The sequence below is a fragment of the Symphalangus syndactylus genome, chromosome 6 (genome assembly GCF_028878055.3).
Source record: "Symphalangus syndactylus isolate Jambi chromosome 6, NHGRI_mSymSyn1-v2.1_pri, whole genome shotgun sequence".
NCBI classification, from domain to species: Eukaryota; Metazoa; Chordata; class Mammalia; order Primates; family Hylobatidae; genus Symphalangus; species Symphalangus syndactylus.
The window spans coordinates 120,043,760-120,058,258 of record NC_072428.2 but is presented as its reverse complement, the minus strand read 5'-3'; the positions used below and the strand labels follow the sequence as shown (position 1 = coordinate 120,058,258).

General features: G+C 38.7%; 1 protein-coding gene across 3 annotated transcripts in view; it reads left to right on the top strand.

Moving 5' to 3' along the window:
* The first annotated feature begins 906 nt into the window (after window positions 1-906).
* TMEM209 (transmembrane protein 209) overlaps window positions 907-14,499 on the top strand; it is a 43,688-nt gene continuing 30,095 nt past the window's right edge. The window contains exons 1-6 of one of the 3 annotated variants that reach the window (XM_055283981.2): window positions 907-1,140; window positions 1,734-1,953; window positions 3,208-3,344; window positions 3,470-3,528; window positions 4,668-4,799; window positions 5,227-5,474. In XM_055283981.2, the coding sequence (XP_055139956.1) occupies window positions 1,951-1,953; window positions 3,208-3,344; window positions 3,470-3,528; window positions 4,668-4,799; window positions 5,227-5,474 (579 nt within the window). In that variant the 5' untranslated portion in view covers window positions 907-1,140; window positions 1,734-1,950. Of the gene's footprint in view, window positions 1,141-1,733; window positions 1,954-2,095; window positions 2,245-3,207; window positions 3,345-3,469; window positions 3,529-4,667; window positions 4,800-5,226; window positions 5,475-14,499 lie in introns of those variants that run through there. The other 2 variants (XM_055283986.2, XM_055283982.2) reach the window with 2 other exon arrangements.

The window sequence follows — 14,499 nt, the reverse complement described above, 5'->3', positions numbered from 1 at the left end:
CGCCTCAGAGAAACCAACCCTGCTGACAATTTGATCTTAGACTTCCAGCCTCCAAAATTATGAAAAAAAAATTTCTGTTGTTTAAGCCACCTGTGTGTGATATTTCGTTATGGCAGCCCTAATACATAATGCTGTCATTTGGTGAGTAGTGTTCTTTTTTAAGCCTTGAATAAATGCACAACGACTTATAGATTATATTAAGAGGGAAAAACACAGATGTGCCCTTTATGAACTACTATGAACTACATCAAATGCATACAATTTATTCTTAGGAAAGAGTCACATATGGAGAGGGTGGGAAACCGATATTCTAACTTTTTTTTTTTTTTTAACAGGGTCTCACTCTGTCGCCCAAACTGGAATGCAGTGGCACCATCTCAGCTCACCGCAACCTCGGCTTCCCAGGCTCAAGTGATTCTCCTGCCTCAGCCTCCAGAGTAGTTGGCATTACAGGCGCGTGCCACCACACCCGACTAATTTTTTGTCTTTTTAGTAGAGACAGGGTTTCAGCGTGTTGGCCAGGCTGGTCTCCATCTCCTGACCTCGTGATCTGCCCTCCTTGGCCTCCCAAAGTGTTGTGATTACAGGCGTGAGCCACCGCGCCCGGTCGGTATTCTAATTTTGATTGTACCTTGAGCCCTTTCGCTTTGAACAATTTTCAAGTTAGTTCATCTCTAAATCTAAAACTAGAGCAAAACATTGCTGCTAAAGCAATCTAAAAATGATAAAACTTACTTAAAAACAGCTCTTTAAGAGCACAGCATACCTGCTGATTTTCATTAATATACAATACCACGTGGTATTAATCTTAGGATCATTTTAGGAAAAACTTTGGCCATTGGACATACATGATGTAATAATCCACTAGCTTATTGTGACATGGCTTAATGTTTTTATTAGGAAGTACACTTCAGAACAAGTCCCCAGGCCCTGGGCTTCTGGACTCTCTAACGCGTCACCTCCTCCAGGAAGCTCACAAGAGCTGGGGCTGGGCTGGACGCGCCTCCTTGGGGTGCACCGCATCCACCTCGCCTACCCCCGAAATGCATCTGTGGGCCTCCGCTGGGGTTGAGGTCCTCTGAGTAGCAACCAGGCAGCTCTTATTTTCCATATCCGTGCGCCTGGCTCAGCGGAACACTTGTAGGTATTTGTGCTAAATAAAACAAAGCTCAACCTTTTCCTCAGGATGAGCAGCTCTTCCAAAAAATACATAGGAAAATGTGTTATTATTTTTAACCTCAAAACCACTAGCAACTTCGATAAAACAAATTTTGGGTGTGCTTGTTATTGCTGCACCCTCTTAAACAGATTATTTAAGAATTTAGGCCGAGTGCGGTGGGCCACGAATCCCAAAAGGCGGTGGGAGGCCAGCAGGCGTTTGGGAGGCAGAGGCGGGCGGATCCCTTGAGGTTAGGGAATCGAGACCAGACTGGCCAACATGGCGAAACCCTGTCTCTGCTAAAAAAAAAAAAAAAAGAATTTACATGGGGTCAGAACTCTTGACATAGATACTTTAACACAGGGGAAAGAAATGCTTTGTCACTGATGGTGTCTGGCCACTTTATCACGCCACTCTATCCTGCGGTGAGCCGCCCTACTTAATCAGTTTACACATATGAGTCCATAAATGCCCTAAGGAAGCTAAGATTATATTAATAGATACAAAATTCAGCTTGTTATAATTATTACTTTTTACTGCGGGTTCAGAGCCTGGTCTGAATCTTGCTGCTTAGCTTTCTCCCGCAGCTGAGTGGGAGCCACAAAACCGAGACCTGTTTCCCTGGTAACGCTCCGAGCGCCTGGGCCTGCGACCCCTCCCTTTCTCGCGAGAAGAGACTGCCAAGTTCTTCCGGTAACTTCAGAGCCGCCTGCCGGTCGCCTGCCTCTTGAGCTTGGCTTCGCGCGTGCCCAGAGAGAGAGGCGCCAGCCTGCGCTTTCCGGCCGGAGGACATGGTGCGTTTTCGGGGTCATGTTTGTGCTTCCTGTCTTGGAATCCACGCGGGTTGTGGGAGTTCCGCGCCTGCTGATCTGTCCGGGGTTCAGCCAAGGGGGGATGTGGCTAGGCGCCCCGCCTATCTAGGGGAAGGGAAGAAAGAAGCAATAAGGTTGCTGAAGTTCGTGCCGAGGAGCCGGGGAGGGAAGCTCTGGACTGGGAAATTGGGACGCGGGGACTGAGTGGCGCGAAAGCTATTCCTCTGTCCTCTGTGGGATACGACTGCTTGTCGCTGGAACAAGTTTTGCACGGTCTGTAAGAGTTGAGCCTAGCTGAAGAAAGGAATTATAAATCCCAAATGTGGACCAAAACAGTGCACGTTTTCCCCTCTCTCCCTCTTACTCCCCTCACCACTATCATGAGTACGTGCCCTTCTAAAACTTGAATCCTTACCCTTTATCCACACACAAAAGGGAGAGCCCTGGAGTACAGCTGTCCAAGTGCAGAGTTGTTTAGATAGTAATGGCATCTGCATGAGGATGTGGAAGAGTCTTTATGACTTATAGCGGATATGGAATATAGTCTCCCAAAACTTGACATTCTGAGTTTCTGAAATTAGCCTTTTGCCTAGTCCTTGTAACATACCCCAAAGACGAAACACAAAGTATTTCTAGACATTACCCTTAAATTACAAAATAAGACATTTTTATGTATTGGAAGTATTAAATTGTTCTTAAATAACCAGCCACGGCTGGGCGCGGTGGCTTACGCCTGTAATCCCAACACTTTGGGAGGCCGAGGCGGGTGGATCAAAAGGTCAGGAGTTCGAGACCAGCCTGGCCAAGATGTTGAAATCCTTCCTCTGCTAAAAATACAAAAATCAGTCGGGCGCAGTGGCCGGCATATGTAATACCAGCTACTCGGGAGTCTGAGGCAGGAGAATCGCTTGAACCCGGAAGGCGGAGGTTGCAGTGAATCAAGATCGCGCCACTGCATTCTAGCCTGGGAGACAGCAAGACTCAGTCTCAAAATAAATAAATAAATAACCAGCCACTTCTCTGTTGATTACACTGTGATGTCAGTTAAGTTATGCATAATTTTGGGTTCCCTTTCCATATACTGATATTAAAATGGAAAAAGTTTTGATAAAACATTTTAAAGATGAGAGAAGGTATATGCGGTTTCAGTTACCTTTATAAGGGATGCAAAATTTGGTTTTTAAATGGAGCAATAGTTTCTTTTGGTTAATTCCTGTGCTTTTTGTTTTTTCATAGATGCAGGGGGAGGCACACCCTAGTGCTTCCCTTATTGACAGAACCATCAAGATGAGAAAAGAAACGGAGGCTAGGAAAGTGGTCTTAGCCTGGGGACTCCTAAATGTATCTATGGCTGGAATGATATATACTGAAATGTAAGTTAATCAGTCCAAAAATGAAACTTTTAAGAAGCCAGTGGCTGGTTCCACGGGTTTTTGTGTTTGTTTTTGATTTTTGGTGTTTTTAAGTTCCTTGGAAAGCCTTTCTGATTTTTTTTCAGGACTGGAAAATTGATTAGTTCATACTACAATGTGACATACTGGCCCCTCTGGTATATTGGTAAGTAATTAATTTTCACTGTAACTTACATTTACCAATAAAAAACTGCTTTCAGGTTTAATTCAGCTTAGTATACATTTCCTTATTCAACAAGTATTTGACTGCCTGCCGGGTTGTAAAAACTTGGAATACAGCAGAAAGGGAGCAAGGTAAAACCCTGCTATTATGAAAGGAACATTCTATTAGACAATCAAATTAATAAACAACACTTCAGGTAATCATGAGTTCTGTGAAGAAAAATAAGGTTAGAGGTTAGTGAGATTTGTTTTTATCACTCTCCTGAAATGCCCTTTCTGCGTGTCTACCTTTTTACCTTTCAAGACCAGCCCAGATTTCTGCTCCATTGATGCCTTCCTCAGTTTTCACATTCTTTCCTCTCTTCTTGTCTGCTCTTCCGTAGTCATTGGGTATAAAGAGTCTTTATGGATGTTAAAGTAAATTTCATAGTCTATACACATTAATCTAAAGTCTTTCACAGGGAGATAGGTGGAAGAGCAAGGGATTTGCAATCAGCAGACCTCAGTTAGAATCATGGCTTTACTAACTAACTCTCTACTCTTGTAAGAGTCACTTGGCTTCTGAATAGTGTTGGTTTATATATTTAAAATGAAGGTGAAAATATTTATTGTACAGGGTTGCTAGGAGTAGTGCTATTTTGCAACTCACTAGTAAATGACCTACACGTAATTTTTTTTTTTTTTTTTTTTTTTTTTGAGAAGGAGTCTCACTCCGTCACCCAGGCTGGAGTACAGTGGCACAGTCTCAGCTCACTGCAACCTCCACCTCCCAGGTTCAAGCAATTCTCCTGCCTCAGCCTCCCAAGTAGCTGAGACTACAGGTGTGCACCACCACACCTGGCTAATTTTTATATTTTTAGTAGAGATGGGGTTTCACTATGTTGGCCAGGCTGGTCTCGAACTCCTGACCTCAGGTGATCCACTCGCCTCAGCCTCCCAAAGTGCTGGGATTGTGGGTGTGAGCCACTGTGCCCAGCCACCCTACACATAACATTCATTAAATTATAGTTTTTATGAGGAAAAAGAAGGTAATTTTAGTTTGCTAAGTATAGAGGGTTTTTGTGTTCTCCAATAGATGCCCTCCTCACCCCCCTTATTAAAAAAAAAATTGTTCTCTTCCAGAGCTTGCCCTTGCATCTCTCTTCAGCCTTAATGCTTTATTTGATTTTTGGAGATATTTCAAATATACTGTGGCACCAACAAGTCTGGTTGTTAGTCCTGGACAGCAAACACTTTTAGGGTTGAAAACAGCTGGTGAGTGTTTTATATCTCTTGGAAAGGCGGGGAAAAGGTTGGCAATAAATCTTTCTCAGTTTAATTTTCCCATTTCATAGACTCAAAGCTGGAAGGGATATCAGCTATCTTAAGCAGGATACAATAAATTGTCTTATGACCAATGATTATCATTCCTACTTGTATACATTCAACTATTTCATGGAAGTTTGTTCCATTGTTTAGGTGCAATTAAAATTAAATGACTAACTTGCTGAGTTGCTAATTTTGCGCTCTGGAAATGGTAAACACCTAATTTGTGTCCTTTGGTAATAATACATTCTGTGATTTAACAACCAAGTAACTCTTAACTTTTTTCCCTGAAGAAAAAGATTTAGTTGCTTAAATATATTTTCATATAATTTTATTTGAATGTACATACACATATGTTGCTTTTTTTTCCTTCTAGTTGTACAGACCACAACTAGATCTCCACATGATCTGGCAGCAACCCAAATCCCTCCCGCTCCACCTTCCCCTTCAATTCAGGGTCAGAGTGTGTTGAGTTATAGCCCTTCTCGTTCGCCCAGTACCAGTCCCAAGTTCACCACCAGCTGTATGACTGGTTACAGCCCTCAGCTGCAAGGTCTGTCCTCAGGTGGCAGTGGTTCTTATAGCCCTGGAGTGACCTACTCGCCCGTCAGTGGTTATAATAAGGTAATGACTCTCTTGTCTTGTCTAGTCACATTATTTTAGAATTGGGAGGTATACTAAAAATCATCTAATGAGTCAAAACTTATCAATGAGCAAACTGAGACTTGATTTGCCCAGAACACCCATTTAAAAACCAAGAATAGAACACAATATCTTAAACACAACATCTTGAAATGAAAGAGAAAAAATTAGCGTTTGCAGAGATAACAAACTTACGTTCACCATCTACGATCTTTCAGCAGTCTTTAAAACAAGTTGAAACCAGGATAATTTTTTACTTTAGTTGCTTTTACTCCTGTTTTCCCTCTTTCTTTCCTTCGTGTGAGGCCTTTGTATACCCTTTTAGAGTTTTAGTGTGTTTTATCATGTTGGAGTGTCCTCTAAGCTAAAAGCTGGGATTGTCACATAGTTTCTTTTTTTTGTTTTCCAGTGAGTACAAATGATTCTTGAGTATGGACACTTTCCATGGAATAGTAGGAACCTTCATTTCCACTCCCACAGTAATGTGAAATTTTGTTCTAATTTTTAGAATTAATAGAAACAGGACTGACAAATTGAAATTTTGACTCCTTCTTGAAGCATAAAACTATTAATATAAGAGGGGCGTTAAAAGAAGAGTGGTCATTTCAGATGCTGTCGCTGCTTGTTGGACTAACATCTCTATAGCTGCTAGTTAAAAGAGGAGTCTTCTCTGGAGATGAAACCAACACATTATCTGCCCTTATCCATTTACATATTTCTTTTTTTTTTTGAGATGGAGTCTCGCTCTGTCGCCCAGGCTGGAGTGCAGTGGCGTGATCTCGGCTCACTGCAAGCTCCACCTCCCAGGCTCACGCCATTCTCCTGCCTCAGCCTCCCAAGTAGCTGGGACTACAGGTGCCCACCACCACGCCCGGCTAATTTTTTGTATTTTCAGTAGGCACAGGGTTTCATCGTGTTAGCCAGGATGGTCTCGATCTCCTGACCTTGTGATCCGCCCTCCTCGGTCTCTCAAACATTTACATATTTCTTTGTAATGAAATTCCATACTACTAGTTATCCAATATTAAAATTAATTTTGGCAGGTAATAGAATTTTGAAAATTTTGTACAAGTTAAATTTTTATGAGAAAGTATATATGTAGTGAAAATTCATAACTCAGACAAATACGACTTTTAAAAATAATTTTTCACAAGATGATACTATATGATCCTTATAGAAAATTGGAAAAGTAAAATAGAAGGAAAATTATTATAGTCCTGCCACACAAAAATAATCTGTTTAATGGCTGTTTAATACTCATCTAATGGATATACCATAATTTACTCTTGAATGTTTAAGTCATTTTCATTTATAAAAAACTTTTTAATGTATACTAAATAGCCCTGTACATAAAATTATTGATAAATTTGGGATGGGAGTGTCTATCCAAAAGAATTGTACTAATTTACATTGTCACAGAAATGTAGAAGTGTTTGTTTTACCACACTCTTGACCATCAAGTAAATTTTTTTTTTAAATAAATCTCTGCTAGGCCGGGCGCGGTGGCTCACGCTTGTAATCCCAGCACTTTGGGAGGCCAAGGCGGGCGGATCACGAGGTCAGGAGATCGAGACCACAGTGAAACCCCGTCTCTACTAAAAATACAAAAAATTAGCCGGGCGTGGTGGCGGGCGCCTGTAGTCCCAGCTACTCGGAGAGGCTGAGGCAGGAGAATGGCGTGAACCCGGGAGGCGGAGCTTGCAGTGAGCCGAGATTGCGCCACTGCACTCTAGCCTGGGTGACAGAGCGAGACTCCGTCTCAAAAAAAATAAAATAAAATAAATAAATAAATAAATAAATCTCTGCTAATAAGAAACATGACAGTAGTCTATTGTAACTTTTAACATACATTTATTTCAAAGCCGCATAGCTAGATCAGGAAGTTCTCGTTCTTTACTCACTTGTCTTTTGAGTCTGCATCCTCTGATTTTTTTTCTTGGGTTGCTGTTTAATTATAGAGTTTAATATATATATATATATATAGAGAGAGAGAGAGAAACTTTAAATGTTTAATAGTCTTATCTGTTTATCTCCTTGTGGTTTGCTCTGTTTTTAAATTTAGAAATTTTCTCACTTTCAGAATTGATTCCCCCCCACCGTAGTATAAGATGATAATTTTCTCATTTTTGTTTTTTGCTAAAATGGATAACTAGTTGTCCAATATCATAAATTATTTTTACCTTGATTGACTTGGAGCCTCCTTTGTATTACATGTGATTTTGCATATTAGAGTCTTTTTCTGGGTGATTCTGTTCACTTGCTATGTTTTTAGTGCTATGTGTAGCAGTTTCATTGTGGACTGACTGTTAGAAGAGTTAACAAAAAATGTTAAATACTATTGCATTTTTGCTTCAAAAACAGATAAATCATAGCTTGTGTTCTATTTGTACAAAAGAAGTGACACCACCAAAATATCAAGTATAATTTTTATTTTTAAAGAAATAATTTTTTTCTTAGGTTAACTCTCCCTTTGTACCCACTCTTTTCCAGTCATTTCTTCTGCCTTGTACATCTTTATATTTATAAATTAGAGGGAAAAAATAATGAATTGAGTTTTTTTTAGTAATCTTAGTAATCTTTCTTTTTTTAAAATCTTAAAAGTTGTGTCAGGAAATTATCAAAAGAAAGTAAAGGTGTTGGGCGCGGTGGCTCATGCCTGTAATCCCAGCACTTTGGGAGGCCGAGGTGGGCGGATCACGAGGTCAGGAGATCGAGACCATCCTGGCTAACACGGTGAAACCCCATCTCTACTAAACAAAATACAAAAAATTAGCTGGGTGTGGTGGCGGGCGCCTGTAGTCCCAGCTACTCGGGAGGGTATCCTCGCAGGTGAATGGCGTGAACCAGGGAGGCGGAGCTCTCAGCTGAGATGGCACCACTGCACTCCAGCCTGGGCGACAGAGCGAGACTCTGTCTCAAAAAAAAATTAAAAAATACAAAAGTAAAGGTGACAAAGGCATATTAGGAAAACATAAAAATAAGGTGGTAGTATTAACAACAAATAACTTTAGAGGAGGAAGAATTATATGAGACAAAAGGTCATTTTAAGTTGATGGAAGAAATAATATGTAAGATGAAATAATAGCTACAATCACAATCCCTGTATATTGAATAATACAGCATTATAAAATGTAAAACAAAAACCTTTAGAAACATAAAATCAATAAACACAATTGTATTGGAAGACTTTCGCATTATCAATGTCTGATAAAGTAGGCAACAAATAAGGACACAAAAGATTGGAGCAGTAAAATTTAATAAGACAACCTCCATAAGAATACTGTTGAATATTGTACCTTTCTATTTGAGATGTTCATGAAATTGTACACGTTGTATTTTCTGACCAAAACAAAAATAAAACTAGAAATTAAAAATAAAGGTTTGAAAAACACCACTAAAATGTTTAAAAATACTCACCAAAATATTAGGTTAAATTAAAATTAGGAAAACCAGAATGCTTCAATATCAGAATTTATGAATATACTAAAAGCTATATGCAGTGGTAAATTCTTAACCTTAAATGGTTTCATTTTTGTTTTTTGGGAGGGTTTTTTTGAGACAGAGTTTCACTCTTATCACCCAGGCTGGAGTGCAGTGGTGTGATTTCGGCTCACTGCAGCCTCCGCCTCCTGGGTCGAAAGGATTCTCCTGCCTTAGCCTCCTGAGTAGCTGTGATTATAGGGGCCCGCCAGCATGCCCAGCTGATTTTTTTATTTTTAGTAGAGATGGAGTTTCACAATGTTGGCCAGGCTGGTCTCCAACTCTTGACCTCGAGTGATCCGCCCACCTCGGCCTCCCAAAGTGCTGGGATTACAGGCATGAGCCACCTCGCCCTACCCATTTTTGTTTTAAAAAATAAAAATAGATGTACTCAGATTTCAGGTCAAAATTAGGAGAGTACAACAAGGAGGATACAGAAAAAATGATAGCTATATGCTACAACATGGATGAGTCCTGAAAACACTATGCTAATGAAAGAAGCCAGTCACAAAAGACCACATATGATTCTAGTTACGTGAAATGTTCAGAATGGGCAAATCTATAAAGACAGGAAGATTAGTGGTTATCTAAAGTTGGGGTGGGAAGGAAGGAGAAAAGGGGATTGATTTTAGTGGGAGGAAGAACAAGAATGTTCTGAAGTTGATTGTGATGGCTGTATAATCCTGTGAATATACTAAAACACACTGAGTTGTGCACTTTACATTAGTGAATTGTGTGGTATGTGAATTTATATCTCAATAAAGCTGTTTTTAAAATGATAAAAGCAAATGTTAATGAATTGTTATCTAAGAGCTTTTTTCTGTGTGCCTGGGAAATCCCATAAAATAGACAAATCTGTCAAATCAGCAGAGCAAATAAGACATAAACTTAAGGAGAAATTGAAATGGAAGATTTAGAAATGGATACAGAGAAGTTTAAACCAAAATGAATATTTTTACATTTTATGGTAAGAGCAGAGAATAGCTATTATCATAACGTTTCATGTCTCTGTGTTGTTACTCATCTTTTTAAGTTATTCTTTCTGCTGAAAACACTCTTAATATCATCCTTTGTTTAATGGTGATAAAACATATCATTTTTAAGTGCATAGTTTAGTAGCATTAAATGCGTTCAAATTGTGCAGCTGTCACCATCATCTGTCTCTAGAACTTATCCTGTCCCCACTGAAACAATGTGCCCATTGAAGAATTAACTCTCTTTTTCCACCCCCTAAGTCTCTGGCAACCACTATTCTGTCTCTTTGAATTTGATACTCTAAGTACATCTGTAAGTGGAATCTTACAGTATTTGTCCTTTAACTGGCTTATTTCACTAGCGTAATGTCCTCAGGGTTCATCCATGTTGTAGCATGTATTATAATTCCCTTCCTTTTTAAGGCCGAATAATATTCCATTGTATGTATACACCACATTTTGTTTATCCACTCATATATTGATGGCTTCCACCTTTTGGCTTTTGGGAATAGCAAATGCTGCAGTGTACATGGCTGTACAGCTTATCTGTTTGAGTCCCTGCTTTCAGTTCTTCTGAGTATATATCAAGAAGTAGAGTTTATGCATCAATTTTTAATTTTTTGAGGAAACACTGTATGGTGTTTGTTTGTTTTGGTAGAGATGGGGTCTTGCCATGTTGCCTGGGTTGCTCTCAAACTTCTAGACTCAAGCAATCTTCCTGCCTCAGCCTCCCCAAAGTGCTGGGATTACAGGCATGAGCCACCACACCTGGCCCCATACCATGGTTTGTAGCCACTGTGCCATCTTACATTCCCATCTTAGAATATTTGCATAATGATACATCAAACAAAGCATAGTATTTTAAAATAATTGCTTGTATTAGTCTGCTTGGGCTGCCATTAAAAAATGCCACAGGCTTTGTGGCCTGACAGAAATTATTTTCTCATAGTTCTGAATGCTAGAAGTCTAAGATCAAGGTCCCTGCTAGTTTGGTTTCTGGTGAAGGCTCTTTGCAGTTTACGGACAGCCACTTTGCCCTGCTATGGCCTTTCTGGTATCTTCATATAAGGACACTGAGCCTGTCAGAACAAGGCCCCACTCCAATGACCTCACTTAGGTTAGTTACCCCCTTACTTCAAAAACAGCCACATTGGGGGTTAGGGCTTCAACATGAATTTGGGGAAGACACAGACATTCAGTCTATAATAATGTTCACTTTTTTTCCTCTAGACTGTAACCCTCTTGAGCACAGGATTATGTGTTTTTATTCATCTTTGTTTCCTTAGCACAGTATATGGAATATAGATGCTACATCAGTGTCTGTTGAACCAAACGAGTAACTTAGAAAAGTTAATGAAATACATTACTTTTCTTGGGAAAAAAAAAAAAAGCCAAAAATTGGCTAAGAAGTAGAAAACCAAAATGAGAGAAAATTTAAAAACAATACATCAAATACATCCCCAGAAGACTGTAGGGCCTTTAAGTTTTATTATTGAGTTCTTTTAAACTTTGAAGAAACAGTTACTTTATAGACTTTTTATTATGGAAAATCTCAAACTCACAAAAGTGAAGAGGCCAGTTTTAATATAGTAAACTCCTGTGTATCTTTTACCCATCTTCTAAAAGTTATTAATATTTCGCTGGGGTATGAACAGCTAATTCTAATCCAGTAAAACAACATGTTAACATAAACTTGAGTTAGAAAACAGGATTGAAATCCTGGTATGATCTTCAGCAAGTTACCTAAACTCATAAGGCGAATATAGTAATCATATGTACCTGTTATTGAAAAGATAAAATAAGACAATGTATATTTTAAGCATAATTAGCACATTGCCTGACATATATAATGACTGCCTAAATACTTGGTATTCAATATGAATTATTACCAAATACAAAAAAGATGAGAACACCACCACCTATTTCACTTTACAGAATGTCATAAAACTTAAAGCACAAAATAGTTCTCCCTGGGATCTGTAAAAAACAAACTGAAAAAACTTAAAAACAAATAGGACAATGTGAAAGTTGTAAATTAAATAATGGTTCGAATTCACAGAAATTAACAACTTTTTTTTTTTTTTCAAAATAACTTTTAAAGAATAATTGATGACCAGGTAAAATTTATCCTAGCAATGCAAGAAATCTATTAATACATTATATTTAAGGTTCATTTAAAATCTAAAGTTTGAAAAGCTGTTTCCTAAAAACATCCATTTTAATATTAAAAACTTTGGTTAAGTGGCTGGATACACGGTAAATATCCAAAATCAATAGCTCACAGTCATATATATGCCAGCATTATTCAATTAGATCCAATAGGGGTTTCAAAATTCCTTTCATAATTGATTAAAAAACATAAGATTCCAAGATTGAGCTTTAGAAGTAAAGTGGGGCCAAAATATTGCCAAGAAATAATAAGAGATGCTAGATGAAGAGGGATGAAATGTTCTTGGATAAAAAGATATTGTTGTAAAGATTTTCTCCCTACATGCTAATGTATAAGATGTATGCAATTCTAATCAGTCCCAGTCTACCATTTTTAAAAAATAGATTTATGCAAGTTACTCATTGATTTTAAAGTTAATAAAGAAAAACAAATGAGCCAAGAAAATTCTGAGTAATAGGATACTTCCCCATAGACATTAAAACTTAATAAGTAAAATATTATGGCCCGTAAGCAAAAATAGGCCAATTAATGCAATAATAGCCCAGATACAGTGTATATAATGATGTAATATGTTAATTTTAAAAATAAAAGAGAAGCCTGTGTGGAAGAGGATTAACCTTTTTATTTTCAAACAGAATTTAACAATTACAAGACTGGTTAATCTTTAACTTATTGCAAACTAATATGAAGTGATAATAAGACCCCAATAGAAAAATATTATAAATGTACTTGAATAAACATTTAAATAAAATAAGTAATCCAAGTGACCAGTAATTGTATTTTTTAAGTGTTCAATGTCATAAATATAGGGAAATGCAAATTAAATGTCCAGTTTTTAAAATTCTTGTATATCAAGTAAATGTTAATATGCTTTCACTAAATAATTTCAGTTTTAGGAATCTGTTAAAGAAGCCATCAGAAATTCGATCAAAGATTTATGTACAGCTATCTTCATCGTAACATTGACAAAGCTATGTATATTTTAGAGATTTTAAAATACATAAAATATGAAAAAGGATTATATTATCTCTGGGTGGCAAAGTTACAGATGTTTATACTTTCTATTTTTAAAAATATGCATGTGTTGTTTTTTTAAGAGATAGGGTCTTGCTCTATCACACAGGCTGGAATGCAGTGGCACGGTCATGGCTCACTGTAGCCTCTAACTCCTGGGCTCCATGAGTTTTTTTTGTTTTTTTTTTTTGATGGACTTTGTTTTTTAGAGCAGTTTTAGGTTCACAGCAAAATCAAGAGATCTCATGTACATCCCCTGTCCTAACATGCATAGCCTCCTCCACAATCAGTATACCCCCTCACAGTGGTATATTTCTTTTCTTTTTTTTTTTTTGGGGACAGAGTCTCTCTCTGTCACCCAGGCTGGAGTGCGGTGGCGCGATCTGGGCTGACTGCAAGCTCCGCCTCCCGGATTCACGCCATTCTCCTGCCTCAGCCTCCCGAGTAGCTGGGACTACAGGTGCCCGCCACCACACCCGGCTAATTTTTTTGTATTTTTAGTAGAGACGGGGTTTCACCATGTTAGCCAGGATGGTCTCGATCTCCTGACCTCGTGATTCACCCACCTTGACCTCCCAAAGTGCTGGGACTACAGGCGTAAGCCATCGCGCCCGGCCTCACAGTGGTATGTTTCTTACAGCTGATGAACCTGCATTGACACGTCATTATCACCCAAAGTGCATAGTTTACATTAGGGTTCACTCGTTGTGTTGTACGTTCTATGGGTTTGGACAAATGTGTAATGACGTGTTCACAATTATAGTATCATACAGAATAAAAAATCTGCACCATTTATTCATTCTTCTTTTCCTTCAAATTCCTGTTAACCACTGTTGTTTTTTTTTAATTGCCGCCATAGTTTTGCCTTTTCTAGAATGTCATGTACTTAGAATCATACCTGTGTAGCTTTTCGGATTGGCTTCTTTCACTTAAGAATATGCATTTAAGATTGCTTTGTGTCTTTTCGTAGCTTGATAGCTCACTTTTTTTTTTTTTTCCTTTTGAGACAGAATTTCGCTTTTGTTGTCCAGGCTGGAGTGCAATCGCACGATCTTGGCTCACCACAACCTCCGCCTCCCGGATTTAAGCGATTCTCCTGCCTCAGCCTCCCGAGTAGCTGGGATTATAGGCATGCGCCACCACGCCCAGCTAATTTTGTATTTTCAGTAGACACAGGGTTTCTCCATGTTGGTCAGGCTGGTCACCTACCTCAGGTGATCCACCCACCTCAGCCTCCAAAAGTGCTGGGATTACAGGTGTGAGCCACCGTGCCCAGCGATAGCTCACTTCTTTTTAGTGCTAATACTCGATTACCTAATTTTGCCAGTTTATTTATTCATTCACCTAGTGAAGGGCATCTTGATTGCTT